The sequence below is a fragment of the Strongylocentrotus purpuratus genome, unplaced genomic scaffold, assembly GCF_000002235.5.
Source record: "Strongylocentrotus purpuratus isolate Spur 01 unplaced genomic scaffold, Spur_5.0 spur5_scaffold_15, whole genome shotgun sequence".
In the NCBI taxonomy this organism is placed as follows: domain Eukaryota; kingdom Metazoa; phylum Echinodermata; class Echinoidea; order Camarodonta; family Strongylocentrotidae; genus Strongylocentrotus; species Strongylocentrotus purpuratus.
This window is the reverse complement of record NW_022145600.1, coordinates 28,881,911-28,902,586: the sequence shown is the minus strand read 5'-3', so window position 1 is coordinate 28,902,586 and position 20,676 is coordinate 28,881,911. Positions and strand designations below refer to the sequence as shown.

Below are 20,676 nucleotides of genomic sequence, written 5' to 3'. Positions count from 1 at the left end.
AACTTATAATGAAGATGGGGATAATGGGACAGAATGGTATGGAAATTTGGACAAAACAATATAATTGATATTGAGCCATCAACTAGAAGTTGATGACATTTATTAAAGTGACGTTGCTTGAGCCATAGGCCATTTCAAATTAAAGGACCCAATGGCATGAAAAACTAATTGAATTGTGACTCTTTACGTTGTAGCGCGCTCTCTCGCCGCTCGTGGCGTCGTTCAGTTAGAACACTGCAGAATGTGAATCGAATGGGGTTGTGTTTAGTTGAAAACCTCGCACACTTACACCAGAATAGTGAGACTCGGCGAAGCTAAAGCCCGCTCTCTCTTGCTGCGTCCGTAAGCATACAGTTATCTCTAGCGAAGCCTTACGAGCGGTCCCCTCTCTAACTTCCAACCCGAGCGAATAGGCGAGGGTTAGCCGTGTCTACATACACACATCCAACTTTAGCGTCATAGGGTCTTTTTTTTTATTGTGGCTGTTTGTCTAAAGGGAAGCCGCAGTGGTTCGGCGGCCGATTAGTTGGGATAAGCAAAGGTTGATCATCTCCCCGTCGCCACAAAAAGCAAAGCCTCAAAAGTTCCACAAAAGTTCGATTGTGAATGGACTTTCCATCTTTAACCTCGATTTGCTTCTTCTTCTTCTGCACCTCTTTTGGAGGACAGCCGTCGCAGTTTGGCTTATCTTAAACTTGTCAGCATCGGAAATATTGGATGCCAAGTTTGGGTTGGAGCTTATTTGACTTCAAGGATCGCCTAATCATGGTATATTGTTATCAATCCTCAGTATTGTGATATTTTTTCAAGGGATAATTGATTCTTGTTCGTGTCACCACTCTTTTGAAATACTTTTGGAAACCCAAGTATACCGTCACCGATCGAGTGGCGAGTGGAAACTTTTAAGGGTTCGCTTGTCTACGCTTTTATAGGAGGGATGTGGTGGTTGCTGGTACGCCCATCAGGCGACGAGTAAAACTTGGTGGATTACGACAGTGGTCAACCAAAGACAGGGGTGGCGTCTCCACTCCAGGAATTATATATACCCCTCTTCATCTTAACCTAATCGCTCATAAAACATCCTTGTTTTGTGATCTTTACGATTAGGCATTTGTGGATATTTCACTTACCGCACAAAAAACAGAATGAGGAGTACGGATTTTTAAACGAAACGTCGTTATTTATTGTTCCTCGCTTCTTCAATACGCAAGGACCCCCTTGGATATTATACATGTGAATATATACGCAGGAAACATATATATACTTCGAGGGCAAGATGAAGATAATTGTTGTGTTTGGAATTGTTTTAGTGGCGCTGGGCACTTCTTGTGCTCAAGGCATTGGTGATGGTGAATGCCCAAGACTATGTAATTGCTATGGAACCACCGTCAATTGTCGAGATAGGGGGCTTCATGAGGTGCCCCGAGGAATACCACCAGGAACAGAAAGATTGTAAGTATATGATTAAACTGTAGAATTATATAAATGTGTCTTTCTATTATCGTTGGTCATACAGCAGTAAGGTCTAATTAGCGTGTATGACTACCACTACTACTGCTAGTACTAGCATACACAAATATGATTACTACTACTACTACTACTACTACATGTACTACTACTACTACTACTACTACTACTACTACTACTACTACTACTACTACTACTACATGTACTACTACTACTACTACTACTACTACTACTACTACTACTACTACTACTACTACTACATGTACTACTACTACTACTACTACTACTACTACTACTACTACTACATGTACTACTACTACTACTACTACTACTACTACTACTACTACATGTACTACTACTACTACTACTACTACTACTACTACTACTACATGTACTACTACTACTACTACTACTACTACTACTACTACTACTACTACATGTACTTCTACCACTACTACTACATGTACTACTACTACTACTACTACTACTACTACTACTACTACTACTACTACTACATGTACTACTACTACTACTACTACTACTACTACTACTACATGTACTACTACTACTACTACTACTACATGTACTACTACTACTACTACTACTACTACTTCTACTATTACTACTACTACAAGTCTACTACTACTACTACTACTACTACTACTACCACTACTATTACAGTATACTTATACTACTTCTACTACTAGTAGTAATACTGCTGCTGCTTCTATACAACATACAAATGTACCTCGTAATCGTAACCTTCATCCTCCTACTATACTAATTCTGTTCCTGGTAGTGGTATAATTTTATGATCACATACGTCGTCGAGTCGACGTTTACTTTTATGTTGAAATAAATGTTGTTTTTTCTACTGAAACATTTTGCAACAGTACATTTATAACTTGCAATAGTAATATCACATTGTTTTATGAATTAGTTGCTTTTTGTACGGGACCATCTATTATTCGTTTCCCTTTTCGCGTCATGAAATAAAAAGTAAAGCCAGTCGTATAAACCACAACAATTGATCATCCTTGGCATAAGACAATACAAAGACAAACTGCATCACTGGAAAGATGAGATCACTATTCTCCTTTCTCAAAATATACAAGCCGAATGAAGAGTTGATTAACTCGTTCCCATCAGTGCCTACCAACAGATCAAATTACCTCTAACGGGTTGAGTGGTCGGGTTAAATACTAAGATGATCCTGTAATAAAAAAAAAACACACACACACACACACACACACCAATCCATTTGCGATATCGATCATATTTTGCATTCCAAGTTTTATATACAATGCTGTTATAAGCAATAAAGTACATGTACTGCAATTAACATTTAAAGTATATTTTTATTGCAATAATTGAAGTAATAAATGTCATATCTTTATTGATTAAATTTTCTGATTATTGCAGAGGTATTCGAACTTGGTCGTTATACCTGTGCATTACTACGGCGTTAGAAGCGATGCAATTAGCAATAAATCACTTTAAAGAACATCTAGAGGTATGGTTTCTTTCTTACATCTACAGGGAAGGTCTTCAAATTCGGCCAGCTTTGATCCACTGAAAAGGATTTGATGCGATAAAACGTGTTGTTGATTTGTATCAGTCCCCATTCTTGAGTGGAAAATTGAGCTTTAACCATAAATGAACCAAGAGCCAGTGCACTAAACATATTAGAAAACAGCCAGAAGAAAGAAATAGCATGGGAGAGTGAATAAGATTGGTCTCCTTTCTTAGGCCTTGTTTTGGTGTTTGTGATGTGTGCCGACAAACAAAACTTTGTTTTCATTACAAATATGCATCATTAGAATACAAGGACCTCCTATAAAAGGGATAAAAAGAATCGGCAAAAGTTCGCACAATATATCTTCGTCAAATTCTCAAGCAGAAAAAAGGCGGTGGGTCTCTCTCTTCGTCTTTCAAGTTGATTGTTGAATTGGATCCTGCCAACAATAGGGGGAGAGAAAGATTACAATTGGATGAAAGGAAATTTTCAAGGTTTTTCATGAATTGAAATTGGTGGAAAGTAAATTTTTATGCCCAACGTTTTGTACGGTAGTTGTTAGCCATGTTATGAGCTGCGAATGCATAATACCTCTCGTATGTATTAGGGTAATACTAAGGTGAAGGTCCCTGTCGATAAACATGGGGCTTGGAACAGTTATTTCAATTCAAGCGTGACTCAAATCAAATAATGTATTTCACCATATAGAAAAAAACATAAGCCTTAGGTTTTATGTATATAGCATCCTTCAAAATGGGCGTTTTAAAAAGGCACGATCATATATGGGGCAACTGTCATAATATACAACGTAATGAACGTATACATTTCTCTGTTAGTGTTAATATTATCGCCCGTTTGTCTCTTTTTGTACTCAAAGAGTAGTTTTGCTGACAAATACAACGAGGGTGTTTCATCCATTAATTCTCTCATTTCATTTCATCAGTACCAGACCAGTTAAAGACACGCAAAACCAAATTCAAAAATCTCCACGAAGTTACAGCGTTATCGCCATTTGAATAAGGATCTTGAATGTTCGTTAATGTACATCAGAGAAAGGCAGTATATGAAACCGTTATTGATAGATTGTTACTTCAAATGAAATATAAAGTTTATGTGAGCTCATAATCAATCCTTGACTAAAGTTTGAAGGTATCAATAGAATCACTAGAAAAGTTTATTTATATATCAATTTGGTATTGTTTTGATTGTCTTATTTCAAGTTATATTTAACGTCACGATGATAAGTTCACTTTTCTAAATAATTAAGTTATGCATTATAAAGTAACGATTGCATTATTGTGTAAAAGTTGTCATGTTTCTTTTAATAAGATAAACGTGAGTCTGAGAAAGATGGCTAAAAATCAGTAAACGACATTCATGTTATTGTTTTTTTTTGTTGGTTATTTCAACGACTTCCTACTTTTTCGAACATATATTATTTTGTCCTTAAAAAGTAGATGTACAGTCGATAAAAATGTAACATGCGGCATGCATGAATAACCAGAAAGTCATAAAAGTATAATCACTTAAAAGACTGGCAAAGTATATTTTAGCATTCACGTATCATTCGCAAATACATCGATGAATTATTTTGCCAATGGCTGCGATGTAGATCACGACGTCTAAACTTTGTTCAATTTAAGTTAACCTCAAAATGTCGTGCTCGCCTTGAAAAGGAGTCCCCCTCTTTGCCGAATTGCCAAGTCATGCACCACCTCCCAATCGTTTACCAAATCAAAGACTTCCAAAAACCACAACGTTTAAAAGAGAAAAACATTACAAAAGCGATTATCGAAACGTCATGCAATACTGCAGTAATTATCCTGAACCTGACAAAAAGGGGCGATTTAGATGAAAACAAATATTAGAAATGGTGACTGGATGTGTCCAAGGTAGCAGAACTATGCAAATATAATTTTATGGAACGGATGAGATCTTATGAGGTAGACAAAATGAGCTGCGAGTCGGTTCACCGATTTCGTATTTTTCAGGCGGATGTACAAAGTTATTTTTCTCATGGTGTAAAAATCAAACGCATTTTTGCCATCCACTCTCAACAAATATACTGTTTAAATATTGACTACGTCGAATTCATATTGTATTTATTATAGTAGTTTATGATAAATATTATTATTTCCAGTATAAAAAAAGTCTTACATATCAAAAGAAAATATAGGAATTGAAATTGACAATTAATGTTTCGATAATGTGCATTTGACCCAAATAACGTACGTGAAGATATCAGGTCTAGGCCAGTTTCAATTTTATAAAGCATAATCTAATTTAATTTCTAGAGGTTCTTGTAAATTTACTCTCTGATGCGAAACGATATTTTGCCCTTACACGTATAATTCGGTACTATAGTCAAATCTGATTTAGTGACCACCTGTCTACAAAGACTCCAGTTTTTGTTTCCCTTGAAAATGGTTTCTCATTGCAACATTTACTAAAGGAACCTGTCTACAAAGACCACTTTTTGTATTTCCGTTGGGCAGTCGCTAACTCCTCGCTATAGACAGGTTTGACTGTACCTTTTAAATAATGTATACCAAGGTTAGCCTCATAAGTACCGATACCACTCTTCTCGATGGCCCTGTTAAATTCTCATCATCCCAGCAATGTCAAGTACCCATTTGATACTCCTGGATGGAGAGAGGCAAGTGTGGATAAAACACACTGTCCAATGATGTACGCACTGAGCACAGGGTCAAATCCATTATCTCTAGCGTGAGAGTCAAAGGTTCTCATCACTATACCACAAAGGTCACCTATGTATACACCACATGAACCAAAATACAACCTACACCAATATACCGATTTTCAGTGATATCACTGATTAAGAAAGGAACACATGAAATGCAAAGGTACATGAATTGTATGTTAATAACCTACAAATTATCGCAATACCCACGCTTGATTGAATAACCTCGATCTGTTTATAGAGTACTTCCATATTTTGGGAACAGAGTTCCAAATTGCAGTCATTTATCAGTGTTTATCGTGAGCTGGTCCCGCTACGCGGAGGAAGCTAAGGTGGTTCCACCTTCCGTTGCCATGGGGATTCATGACTTTCACACCTGATTGCGCTTGAGTTTGGAACATGATAAAGCAATTAATTGGTGTATAGCATCCTCCCAACATGGCAATTATTTGATCAAACGATGGGAAACATATACCACAACACGCTACAAACCTGTGACAGTTTAAACTTTAAAGGTATATAAATTATTATCGCCAAATGAACGGATTTCATCATATTTTGATTATGTGTCCCGTATGAGCGCAGTTATAACAACAATAACAAGATGTGTATTAAATGAAGAATCATTCACTTTTACTTTGTTACAAAATATAGAAAAGTAAAATTAGTATTACTGTTCAGATTTAGCCGCAAATACTCATTTAATGCTGAATTCATTTGAAAAATATTACTGAAAATATAATTTCTGGCTCAGTTTGAGTCATGCTTAAAAATGTTTTGACACAAAAAATATACGATATCATGATGTATGGTACTAATATACTGTAATGATATCTGCACGGTCAGTCGTATATAGTATAATGTCTATATTCAATTGATATTACGCCTTTGCACACACCAGGCTGTTTGCGCAGTCAGATGAAATCTGTCGACGTATCCAAATATGTTGTTTCATAAAGAAACTGCTTTGAGTTTTTGAAACTTTCCAACTTCCTCCTCCGAAGTCTTGAATGCGCTTCAATGAGTATTCCTCGGTTTCTTTCTCCATCTTTTCAAACCGTACATCTGCCTATTACCACCATAGCGAACCGACATTTTGCTCAAGGCTTTATTTCGTTAAAGATACAGTGTAGTTACTAGTTAGGCTTAGGGTTTAATCTGAGATGATATTAGGGTTAGGACTAGGGTTAGGTTAGGATATCGTTTATTGAAGGAAAGTGGCCATAGAGCAATTCTGGCCCGAGCATGTGCCAGTTATGATGTATCTTTAAAACGTCGTGCCGTAATAACGCTCCTTGCTTTTCTTTATATCTCTCGTCAACCGTTAAAGGTCTTCTCGAAAGTAATAATCCCTCATTGTGCCGTGAAGAAAACCATAGTTGACACCCCCTTTCAAAGTGAAGTATAGCGATTTAATGATGTGAAGAAGCGATCAATGCCTGTTTACTTTGACAAAAAAAAACGAGTTAAAACTTATCGACGGCCAACATGGCCAGTAGTATAGTGAACAATACATGTGAAAGATGTATAGCATCTGACAGGGGCGTGAAGGGCATGTTTATAGCCTCAAATCCTTTGCGTTTTTTAATCAATTAAATTGTGAAATTGATTAATCCCGTGATAGTCTACATGTACTGATAGTGGCAGGCAGATGTGTTTCAATTTGTTCAGTCAAATGTAAGGTATTCTACACATTTATTTAAAAACTTTTCAGGTTGGGATGAAACCCGATGGCTAATCTATACGAGGACATTTATGTTTAAGTCTTATGTGAAACTGGTACTAGTCCGTGTGATTTATTACATTTCATTATTCATACCACAGTATCAAAGAGGCTTTATAAAACACGACACAGGATAAGAAATGTGTGTGTGTGTGTGGGGGGGGGGGGGGAGGGAGGGGGGAGGGGGGAGGGGGAGGGGGGGGGGGGGGGGGGTTAGTGTGGTAACATTCCTGCCCGTACAGGTGAACAAGCAGAATATCGGAAATAATAGATACAACTCCCTTTTTGTTGTTGTTTCACTTACCTTCCTGATGAAAGGCAATTTTTTAAAGGCTTATAAAAATAAAAAGGATGTAAGATGTTGAATGAAACCCGATAGAATACACTGTGGTTAGTATGTGACAGTTAGAGCATTATAAACAACAGGTATGTCCAAGACAAGATACCATTACTCCATGTCTGAAGGCTCATTGTTCGATTTTTTTTGGTGTCATCTTTCTCTTTCTTCTCCTTTAGATGTCTCTTTCTCATTTTTCTGTCAAACTTTTCATTCTAGTATCAACCTGTCCCTTCTTTTGCAACTCTTCCCTTCTCTGTGTCTTTGCCATCCGTATACCAGGCTCCCTGTTTATCTGTCTATTTCTCCACCTTGTTTTCCTTATCCTCCCCCCTCTATCTCACCTCCTCCTCTCTCTCTCCCTCTCTGTCTGTCTGTCTGTCTCTGTCTGTTTCTCTCTCTCTCTCTCTCTCTCTATTTCTCTCTCTTTCTCTCACAAACAATGCACACACACGCCCGTACACTCCCCCTCTCTCTTATTTTCCCTCGTTGTGTCTATTTGCATCTCACTCTCTCTAAGTATCCCATTTTTCTTTTGTTTTTGCCTTTTTCTGTTGTTCTCGATCCTATTTTTCTCGCCCTTTCCGTCTCTACGATATGGTGAAAGTCTCAAATTCCCTCACCCCTCCCATCTCTCTCTCTCTGTGTCTCTGTCTGTCTGTCTGTCTCTGTATCTCTCTCTGTTTCTCCGTATCCCTTCCCTCTTTCTCTCCCTCTCTCGATGGCAGGGCAGGGGTTAAATTGGGAGACATTCCCTAAATATTGACCTTCCTGCAAGCAAAGCAGTGCCTTGAGATAAACACTCATTTTATCACTGCAACATGACTGAACCTAGCCAGGTCACTCACATACAACCCTCCTCGAACCAAAATCATATCACTTTATTGCGATTTCAAAACGAAATGACAGTATGCGTGTTATATATTACGTCGATTATCTAGTCCATTGTGTGGGATGCACTCGGCGGAAATTATCATTTTTGTTACTGATTGGTTTTCTTTGAACCTGTAGATGAAAAGCAATTTGTGAAAATCAATTATGCCTTTATTCAGGCCCATAACTATTCGATCATGTTGCTTAGTTGATTAAAATGTTAAGCCAGGGCAGATAAACACAAGCTAATCCATGTGAAGGATTTGCTCTCTACAGATTTTGAGGAGATCTGAAACTTTAAAATACAGAATTAAATCCACGCCCAATTGAAGAGATTGTTTCCTATTTCGTTGTTATTTGTAAATATGGGCGGTGGTCGGTTAAGTAACTGTACATAACACTGCCGGGTGTCAGAAACCCTGCAGATTAAAAATCTGGTATGAAAAGAGTCTGCTCCTTCTTATAATCCGAAACACGATCTTTCCTTCTTGAAACACTTTTTTCTTCTTCAGGACGGTCTAATTACGAAACGGTGCATTCCACTTCAAAGGTCAATACCTTCACCGCGCGGTGATTTCCCAATACCTTCCCACTAAAATAAATATGAAAAGAGAGATATAAACGAAAGGAAAAGACGATTTATCTAGCAAAGAAACTGTTTCCAAAAGCCCAACACCACAAAGAAAGCAATTTCCATGAGCTATTTGCATAGATTGTTTACTCGGAACACCTAGCGCACGGTGAAAAGTCGATCTTACATTTTTGACGAAAGTGTGAAAATCGGGTGAGTGAGAAATTGGTTAAGCCCATCGCTTTTCTGCCTACTCTTTTCCTGCCTTTGTATTTTCTTGATGCTTTTGGAGGAGCTAGATCGTGTGTAACACAATGAACGCATCGCACCGTGAACGGAACTGCCATCTTGCAGTAAATACAGAAATGTTACTCATCTCCCACTCCCCCTTTTTGAGCCATGTACAAAAATAACCCCCTTTTAAAGTCTCACCTCCCTGGTTTAACCCTTTCCGAGCTGCAGGTGCGAATTAGCCCTAGTAGGTTCATTCTTGTACACGCAGATGCTATTCATACGCATTTCGTGTGGGAGCCAAAGAGTTAAAGAATGTAAACATTTCATCAAAAAATAATATATCACATAATTATAATATATACGCTTTGAATAATAACTTGAATATCTCAAAAGACGGGGGAGAGGGTATCAATCATCGAATTGATACACATTTAAAATAAACCAAAGAATTTTACAAAAACGTGATGACAAAATTGACAATGCTACTTTACACATACATTGTCTAAGAGTATACTCCGTCCATACATCCTTAATGTATCCGAATGTTAAATGGGATCATCTTTCCATGGCAAAGGTGAAAATGATGATGATTAAACTAAATTAAGTAATGTTATTTTGTGTTTACTTTCCTCCACATTTATAGATACCTCAGTGAAAACAATATTACGGTAATACAAAGGAGAGATTTCGATGGTCTGCAGTCTCTTCGTACATTGTAAGTATGATAGATTGAATAGCCTACATTTTTTGTAACCATTAATTTATACGGTTCTATTTGTTTATTATTTTTGTCTTAAGATTTGAAAATGACTCTTTGATGTTCGATAGAAGAAAGCATGTTGAATCATTTTTATGTTTATTTATAAAACTGATTTATTCGGCAGTGGTGTCGGTCGTATGAGTGATTTTTTTGTGTGCAATGCCGATGATTACAATATTTATTGATTTCCGCAATGTATAGACTCAGAGTTTTTTAAAGTGTAAATTAATATTCTAAAAGGTAGTTAGGATGGAAAACGATAGAAAGACATCGAGAACGAACGAAAAATGAGTACAACAGAGGAAGAATAGCGTATTAATTGATGAAATAGATGAATTGAGGGAATAGATGAAATGCATTTTCTTGGATATTATGTCACCGTTTCTAATTGTTTCTTTGTCGTTGTTTTCTTATTCTAGACACCTTATGAACAACTACATTGTTCACATCGAAAGAGGAGCATTCACAGACTTGATCACTGTGGAACGCATGTAAGTATCAAAGTCATGTAGATCTACATATAGCACGTAAAACGGCGACATAAAAATCGTATCAATTTACATGAATTTCCTTAACCTCCTAAAGAATGATCAATTCTCTTCATAATCAATGATAATCAAATAAAGCAATCCAGTAGACAATGCTGAAAACGGGGTATTTTCCCCCTCATATTTCGGTGAAAGAATAAAGATAAATTTCACTGAATCGCCAATAGAGGATGCAGTAGTATAGTAACTATATTTGGTAACAAGTATGTAAACATTGAACAGTTTGATTTATAGATTGATTGTAAACTTGCTTCGTATTTGATTTATGTATTGAACATAACAGTGAGTTTGTTAAAGTGTGTTAATTAGTGCCTTCTAAGATTGTTTATAGTAACATATATTTTATGTTTTTGAACGAGAGATGCCACTCGCGGGACAGTCCCTGTGCTTTTTGCCACCCCTCCCCGTTTTCAAGCTCTTGATACGCCACTGTCAAATACCCTAGAAGGCCCTAGATAAATGAACCAATACTTGTCGGAAAGAGTAAGATTATGAACACGTCCGTGCATCATGAGTACTGAGAATTTGCTGATTGTTAACAATCGTGTTTCGTGTTCCAAATGAGCTTACATGTATAGGGATACGCAGAACCCATTTCTTCATTCAAGTGCAGAATATTGCACGGTGGCTGGCTTTAATCCGAATCAAACATGCCTTCTATTATTGAGACAAATTATAGAAATTTAAAACACATCGTTGTAATATAATCCTCACAGCTCTTCAAAAGAACTACGCTGTGTAGCAATGCACCTGTTGGTGAAAAGTTAATTGGACTATTCCGATTACTTTACAGGGGTGTTTAACTGTTTGCAGTTACATTTCTATAAATGCCTTGCTAGCATCAGATTATGGATATTTTATTCGTTTTTCAAGTATTTATTCAACTGATGATATAAAACTTTCATCGATACAATTACTTATCGGTGAAATGATCGTAGTTTAGTTGATTTATTATCCAAATGGGTCCCTCAGATTCGCAAATGGATCAATCGCTAAAATAAGATTTATCGTGACGTCATGATACAGCTGTTCACTAACTTGACTGAGCTGAACAGGGGGATTGTTTGCCAGGTTTGCTAAATTTACGAATTCACTTGCTTTTCAAATGTAGATTTTTGATACAAAATGAGAGTTTGCGAGATTAATCAATGATAATGCTCTTAAGACTGTAAATTAATTGTGTGAAACGGAGAGTATTCTGATCGGCGAGGTAATGACAATGTTTTGCCCCATGTATTCGTTTTGGTGTTGAGATTTTATACCGGTCTCGTGTGGCTGTGCTGCATGTGATCACCCATCATCTTCCACTCTCATCCCGGTCCTATCGCATCCCATTGTCGTGCGGAATCAGCCGAGAAGCTCGGCGTCAAACAGGAACTCTCTATTTAAATCAGATAGTGTTGAAATGATTATAAAAATCATTAAGTTTTCAAAAACAGAACACCCCCCCTCATAGATTGATCCCTTTTCAAAAGTGAATTGGGTAAATAGTCTAGATCTAGTGTCTATTCTTTCTAGAATCTTGTCTAGATCTAGAAAGAAAGAAGAAAAAAATTTGACAAGCCAGGGACCAAAAAGAAATTGTATCTCCTATGACAATACCATTGCCACTACCAGTTACTTTGAGAGAAAAAAAAATTAGAAATAGACCCTAGATTTAGATCTTGTCAAGTTTTGACTTCATATGTAGCCTACATGTAGACTATTTATAGTCTACTTGTACACCATGTACTACCAGAGTAGAGTAGATCTACCCTATAATTATGTTTTTATAGTTCTATAGTGTTTTTTGTGTATTTTATATTATTTCAAAAACAAGCAGTTTTTGAAAGTGATCTACCCCAAATAGAGCCATGAAATACCATTTTCCAAACTATCATGTCAATCTAATAGTCCAGTGACTTTTGATATGTTGGTTATATTTGAATATGTGTGTGTATTTGGTTACACCCGCAACCCCCAAATACTGGCCATGCCATTGTTGGTTCTTCTTCTTCCAGTTCAAGTGCTGCTTTCAAGGTGATGAAGTTGAACTTTCTTTTTGTTTCAAGGTCTCTGAGACTCTGTTGAAACAGCAGTTTATTTAGCTCACATTCCTAAGGAGAAAGAGAAACCCATCCACACATGCTGCCATTCAAAAAATTTACGGAGGGAAAGGAGAGACGAAAAATAATATAGGAAATAATGTACATCAGGAACCTATTCCCACTTCAGTTGAAGTTGACATCTTTTTCAAAGGGTACTCTAGTGTCTGTCAATGCTCTTGTGCTTGGGTTACAAACTTTGGAGCAAGTTTGCAGGGTGGGCTTAACCGCAGTTAGGGGAACGAAGGGTGGAGAAAAGGGGGATTGAGAGAAGCTAACAAATAGAGAAAGATCAATGGAGTGTTAGAGAAACCCTTAACATAACTCTAAAAAGAGCCTTGTTTACCCTGTCGTGTTTACTGCGCTTAGCAGATTTGCATTGCTAGTCCGTATTACAAAGTCATCAACGCAACTTAGGGCGTTCTTGTAGCTTTCACTCTGCTGGAATTGAATTGCAAATTCTCATTAAGGGAACTATTTCATTGAGAATGGGTGTCTGTCGCTTCAAGGACTGGGGATAAAGGGGGCACTTCAGTCGGCAAATATGTAAATCCCTGGTGCAAATAATGAACAGCAGAACACCAATGGATAGGGTATCTCTGGACTGATGCCAGTCTCTGGTGATTCCAAAGCTTTCAATGCCCTTTTCAACTTATAAAATGTTGGTTATTATCTCAACACTCAATCAGTTCATTATTATATATTTTTATATTGTTAGATTAATTTAAACTAGCAGTAGCAATACAGTTTAGCTAAAAATCTCATTCACAAGAAACCATTTAACACAAGGCTGTAGTTAAGTGTATTCTTGCGTCACTGCTGACAGAATCATCTGACCTACATCTACAAGTATGCTGAGGGTCTTTTAATTCTCTGAATTTTTAGGTTGAGTCATTGCTTCTAAAGAGAGGCCAAAATGTGCATCAAATTTACAAATTAAACAGCATGAGAAGGGGAAGTTCTGGTGCGAATAATAAAGAGATTCTTTGGCATTGTCTGCATCCTTTGTCTTGTGAATCATCTTGCTTAAACGAAGAGGTCTGTGTGTCACGGAAATTCGCACAAGTTTCCAATTTCGTTGAAAACTACAGTGCATTCAGGCTAGGGAAATGGAAGCGATTGCCTCATGCCTTCTTGCGAACCAAGCGGAGGTGTAAGATTGCAAGTGTCTCAAAAAGAAAGCCTGGTGCAACCCATGCTGTGTCTCAAACCACCTCTTGTTCTCAGACAGCGTGGCAGATAAAAGGAAAAGCGGACTTCTCGCAGGGCTGGGTTAATGGACACATGCATTGAAGCTATTAACGTAACCGTGGAAGCGACTCGCAGGCCGCCGATCAATAGTCATCTAGCGCATAATTTCATTAGGAGAACCCCTTTGAGAGATCCACGTTTTGTAAATTGAGTTAGGAACCGGGGACCGCTTTGAGTAAATACTGGGGTTACTGAGGCCACTCAGCGAGGGTAGAGGGAGCCATGGGAGACTCGGCCGTAAAAGGCGACGCTTAGGTCGTTCACTTTGAATCACATGGAGATAATTCCTTGTTACTCATCCCAGGAATGTTCGTTGAAAGATAAACATGATCCCTTTTTCCCCTTGCCCCCTAGAAGATAATTTGATTTTCCACCCATTTGCGTTCCATACAGACCCGACCTTAAACTGTTGTCAATTTTTTTCTGCTATCATAGTATGCCATCAGTGACATTGAATATAATTAATCAAGGTCTCCCGCCTACCAGGTAGACATTTTGGTGCCTGGAAAAACTTGTATGCAATTTGTATCATCCGTTAATCAGTGTCCGGTGACATAACATGACTCGTTATGTAGTGAACTGCATCGTACTGATGCATCGTATAATGCCAATGAATGACTTGTTGCACTTGTCATATCTTTCTCTTGTTATCAATCCTCCATTAATTATAAAATGTAATGAAATATCTCAATGCTTTTATTGACGATGATTTAATACTTGAGTCCGTTTCCATAAGGTTTAAAATGACATGGTATACATTTATCTTTTTAGTCACATGTTGCCAAAATGATAAATGTAATTTTGTTATCTAAGTTAGATGTAGACTGTTCTATGCAAGCCACCGGTATAGAATGAGTATGAATATCAAAGATATGACCATTGAAACAGCCATTTACAGCTTAACAAATTCATGAAAAGGTGAATACATTTCATGAAAAATTCATCAAATGGAATGAATTATGAAATATGAACAATATGACATAACAAATATTTGTAAAACATATTGATTTGGGGAGATATCTTACTTGAGCATGCATTTTTACATAGGTTGTTACCAGTAATCTTTTCAATGCAGTTGAGGAGGAAAGTGAATTGTATAACAACTTCAATTAAGATTAACCTCTCGAAATCAATGACGAGTTGATAAATGGCACATGGTATGTTTGAGTAGCCATTCTACTTCAATCCATCGTTAATTGAGACATCTGGGTATAGTTGCCAACCATCCCACCCCAGAGCTGCCCCATGACTAGAGCTTAGTGCTCTGGTCTTCATCTCCTAGATCCTTGAGATTCAGGAGGGACTGGTTCATTCCAGAAGAGGGTTTGACAAGAGTAAGGGGCTGGTCCCTTTTTCTTTTTATGTGGAAAGGGTATGGGATATTCACATACATGTAGCTCATTGGTGCTAATAAGCCTTCAGCCCAGATTTTATTGGTTCTTATGCTTCTTTTTATGCTTTTTCTGTCCAGGAGACTGATTTTGTAGTTCTAGATGTCATTATCAGTGATTTGGGGCTGACTTAAACAGGCAGAAACAAGAACAGGAGTGGGAGGGGCAGTTATATATGAAAGGATGAAGAGAATTAGATACATGTAGATGTATTGCAATCAGTAGTTTTCACTTTGTTAGAGAGATAGACAGAAGTGGGGGGGGGGGGGGGGGGTTAAAGTATAAGGGAGATATAAGTGAAACGAGAAGCAAGAGCTACGTGAAGGAGCATTGGTAGGGAGAAGGAGAGACGTGAAGATTTAAAATTTCTGTCAGGCATCTTCCACTTAGATTGCATATGACCTCATTACATGTAGGTTGTTATTCTGAAAGTGTCAAACTTTTGACACTTTGTTTAGCCTTTTATGTACTTGACAATCTAAAGGCTATTTCCAAGAAAAATCAAATATCCTTGCTTTAAAAACAAAGTGAAATAATTAAATTATGTGCGCACAATATCACTTTCTACCAGTTCAATTTCATTGTTGAATAGTATAACACACAATTTCTGTTGACCCCAGTTCGAGACAAACACTGTAGCTATTGTATATATAGGGTTAAAGCTGTTAGCTTACACTGCCATGCCTGCTTTCAGATAAAGAGGAATGTTGTAGTTTGAATAATTTAGCAGTGCATATACATGTAGATGTGGTATGATGAATAAGGTGAAATGCTATTAATAGCCCCCCCCCCTTATTTTTTTTTTACAGATCGCAGGTCAATAATTACAATTTTATGAAATATTTCATGCATGAAACAGATTCAATCTAATGTCATGTGATCAGTACCGATGAAATACTTGCCTTCGTTTGCATTGCATTCCGTGTCAAGCAAGGATTTATAGTGTGAGATTCTATGCATTTCAAATTGAGTGCACTTCTAGTAGTCTATTTTTTGCTGATCCTCATGGTAATTTCTCTGTTTCATACACTTCTAACGCCCTAAGTTGATGACTTTGTAATACGGAAATACAGAAATATTAAAGCTTTTTATCTTGTACTCATGGTACAAAGAAGTTTAGCATGTCTCTTGCTATTCTTTGATTTTGTAGAAAACACTTTTTAAAATATTATTTAATGAGGAATATGGCATTGACAAAAATGACTTGTCTTTTGCTGGTATTATCAAATACATCATAAAAAGCATGAATAATTAATGGACAAAGGGACATAAAAGAGTAAAACCTTAAATGTCCTTGATATTCTTCTAGATTCCATTCCAGGTAATCCAAAGGTATCTGGGTATGGGTTTCACTGCATGAAAGTCCACTATGGAAAGCAGGTTAAGTATCCAGGTGGGGTGAAGATGTAATTCTAGGGGGGGGGGGGGGACATAGATATGCTAGTACAGGGTATCCAAAGAAAATTAGAACATTGACATCATATAAATGGCTCTTGTTTCATGCTTCTTGCTAAAACAGGAAAATCGAAACTTCAGAAGCATAAAATCCATTAGTTTTAATGTCATTTTTAATTCGTTTAGAAGTAGAGTTGAATTTCAATTACCTGAAGTTAACGTTGGAAGTGGAATAAAAAGTTTCATCAGCATTATTCTTTAGTAAAATCTATCATTGGTATCAATCGTGTTGTTTATCTTGAAGTTTTTCTTGAGGATTTGAATGTTCCTGTAACAAGTGAAAGAAGATAAGAAGAATGATTAAACAAATTAATATCAGAACCTCCATGTAAATGTATGTGCTGACGTGTTTGGTAGATTTTGTCGCTGGAATATCATCGTTTGGTACAAGGGGAGGTAGAGAGGGAGGGGAGGTTACAAATTGGCTGCGACACATGATACGCGAGATCAAAGGGAAACAGGGCCAACCCCGTGAATTGTCCACCTGCAAGTTGTCAGCAGGAACGATCTTTGACATCTCCATGTGGAGAGGCTATTAGCGATCCTCAGGAGTTTGGAGGAGCTAAACGATACCAAATCTCATCAAAAATGAAAGAGTCTATGAGGCTGTTCACACTGCAATGAGATAGCGCGGTCTATCGTAGCACCCCCTTTTTTCTAGCGCGCTAGACCGCGCTCTCTCTCGTGGACCACCCCCAAGAGGTGCTCCAGTGGCACGCCGTTTTGGCTCGCCATGGCTCGCTGTTGGGCAGACCGAAACGATGTTGTACCTTCCAAAACGCAGAGATAGCGCGGTCTAGCGTGCGCTATCTCTGCCGGTGTGAACAGCCTCTATGTGACTGCAGGAGTTCCAAACGGTCGGTCGGCACGTTTCAAATTTGTCCAGGCTTCGGTTCGCTTACAGCGCTAAATGTCAGAAAAGTTGATGGAAACATGAGGAATGTGAGCAGGTTCTGTCACAAAATGGTGAAAAATGCCCCCTGAAGAATTCTATGTTTGGAATCCTTTCGGTCATATCTGCTCAGGGTTTTTCTTTACGAAGATTGATGTGGCATGAAACAAGTGTGAACCAGAGGTGAATGCCAATGATTATTATTTTTGAAGACTGCGATCTTTCCTTTGGGGTACTGCCTTAAGATTTATATGTGGGAACACACACACACTCAAAAAGACAGATTTTCATTATATTTTGTAAGTTGGTTTGGACTCCCAGTCAAGAAAATAGTCCATGAAATAATGTATGAAAGCAAAATCCCCCGTGTGATTTGATACATGTTTTTTATTTGATACATGGGATTATAGCCTGTTCTTCATAAAGATGATAAAAGCTTTTCATATTAAAAATAAGTAGCAATAAATAGTTTATTAACTGCTTTAATTCTGTTTTATTTCTCACAGGCGCCTGAACAACAACAAGCTCCAAAGTTTGCCAGAATTATCATTTTCCAGAATGGAGAATCTCTACAAACTGTAAGTTGACTATTCCATTTTCATTTTTTTCCATTTCAGGCAACTTTATTTTCTTCATCTTTCCTTTGAAACCAATGTTGGCTGATGAAAAAGAAGCTTCTGCATTTGTGTTAATATTAAAGATGACTGCATTTGTCTGTCTGTTTGAAGTGTATGTGCCAAGGGAGGAGGTTGTCCTCTGTATTCCGCATGTCCTTAGGATAGGATGTGTAAAAAAACCTTTATATTGTAAATGAATTGCAGTAAACTTCCACAAGCCCTTTCGATGATGACTCATTGTTTGCCCCTGTGACATCTGTTCCTGGATTTCTTTCATCAGAGGTAGAGATTTAGGATTAGTTTTACTGTTTGGTGTGTGTTCAGGTTTAGGGATAGTGTTTGGTTTAGTGCTGAAGTGAGGACTTTCTTTAGTCTAGGAAACCGACTGAAGAGCAATTGTCACCAGATCATGAACATGTACATCATAAAAAATCTCATCACCCCTGTTGAAATTAGCTAATGAGCCATCGCATGAAACTAATTCATTCAAGACTTGATGATTGTCTGTATACTTGTACATCTCCGTTCTTCTTCAGTGATTGTACTTTGGAGAAATACCTAGATCTATTTGACTTGCCTCGCTCACAAACCATGGTGGTTTTGGAGAGAAAACCATCTAAATGCAAAGCACATTAGTCATGCAACTGCCCAAACATTCTGGGATTAATCCAGATGAAACGGGTGTCTGTTTACCCCTGTTTACCCCTGTTTACCCCTGCATTGTATTTTCACCAAAATGTTTCTCATCCTTGGGGTAAAGAAATCTCATCCCCCATTAGAGGATTTGGTTGTCTAATCAGTGACATGAAGAAAGACCGGCTTCTTCAAGGTCGAGAAATGGTACTTTGTAATGACAAAAATCAGTATCTATTGGTTGAAGCTGTTTCATCATAGGACCGAGACAATCCCTTCTGTTTCCTTTTATCCTTTATTTTCTTTTTCAAAGTTGGCTGTTATTATGAGATTTATTTGACCAGGATAAATAGGAACTTTTCTCAGGAATAGATTTCCAATCTTTGTTGTGATAACGGGATTGATTTCATGATCAAATCAAGAAAGCCCCTCCCCCTAAATGATATTTTGCTTGTTATTTTTCATTTGATATTATCATATATTTTTTTTTTTACTGCAGAATCTATGATTCTTAATTGTAACTCCTCAACCAGAGCTTCATAATTAATTCTTATAATTTTATAAAATACATTAGAGGAATTTGAAATACAAATTTTAAGCTTATTTATTTCAAAAGCATATTATTTTGTATAGTGTGTGAGTCATGATGTACAGGTAGTTCTTGTGTTTTTTCCCCCCCAAAGCTGATTCTTTCCCGAATTACCAGGATAGTATTTATATAAAGTAGGCTAAGGGTTAAACCACCTACAAATTACCCAAAGGAGTCGGTCGTCTAGACACTGTGTATGCCTTCTCTTTCTTCAGAAGACGGGTATTGAATTAAAGAATTAGGAGATTATCGATATTAATCAGTTCAAATAAAGCTCCTTGGACAAGAATGACAAGACATTAATCCAGTGATTTAACTAGCTTCATTCATTCTGTTTGACCAATTCGAGACCAAACTACAACACTCTTTGCAAGTAATCGTTATATGGTGGTTTTAAGCTTATGATGGTGAGTGTCTTTGTTTTCATGTGAATCGGGGCATTAAATTCTTATGAGCTTTAAATCTGTTAGTATTCAAAAGAGAGATGAGTAGTAACCGGGACACACAGAGGGAATTAATACAAATTAAAATAGATAACAACTTGGAACAAACAGACAATTCATCTAAAATGTTATCGTGGGTTTCACTAGTATGGGGGAAAGAGAAAGTGCTTTAAGGAATAATAAGGACAATAGGTAGGAGAAGTAATTATTGTAGCTAGGGAAAAAGGAGAGAGATTGAGAGAGAAGGGGGGAAAGTAGGGATGGAGTGAGGGAGAGAGGGAGTGAGAGAGGGAGAGGGAGGGAGGGAGGGAAGGAGGGAGGGAGGGAGGGAGGGAAGGAAGGAGTGATGTTCATGTAGGGAAGAGGTAGGAATAGAGAGAGAAAGAGGGAGATATATACCGGTGTATATATAATTATACAGTGGGGATTTTAAGCTTCATACCCCACAAATTAACAGGATTTTGTTTATCTGGCTGTATGAAAACGGTTTCTAGTTCATTTCAGCTTAAACAACCCAATATTACATCATTAAGCAGATTTATAAGAATACACACCAAAAAAAGAAGCACCAAATTAGCCTCCTTTTTCAAC

General features: G+C 37.5%; 1 protein-coding gene across 1 annotated transcript; it reads left to right on the top strand.

The window, feature by feature from the left end:
• The first annotated feature begins 276 nt into the window (after positions 1-276).
• Positions 277-18,400, top strand: LOC115924213 (slit homolog 2 protein-like). Its single transcript, XM_030986122.1, has 4 exons — positions 277-1,452; positions 10,066-10,137; positions 10,602-10,673; positions 18,310-18,400. The coding sequence occupies exons 1-4, from the start codon at positions 1,277-1,279 to the stop codon at positions 18,383-18,385; spliced, it is 396 nt and encodes a 131-aa protein (XP_030841982.1). The 5' UTR covers positions 277-1,276; the 3' UTR covers positions 18,386-18,400.
• The last annotated feature ends 2,276 nt before the right edge of the window (positions 18,401-20,676 follow it).

Bases quoted from the DNA above. Each gene is read 5' to 3' on its own strand.
- LOC115924213 (XM_030986122.1), top strand. From the start codon at position 1,277: ATGAAGATAATTGTTGTGTTTGGAATTGTTTTAGTGGCGCTGGGCACT. The intron at 1,453-10,065 runs GTAAGTATATGA...CCACATTTATAG, and splicing joins CCACCAGGAACAGAAAGATT to ATACCTCAGTGAAAACAATA. The intron at 10,138-10,601 runs GTAAGTATGATA...TTCTTATTCTAG, and splicing joins CTGCAGTCTCTTCGTACATT to ACACCTTATGAACAACTACA.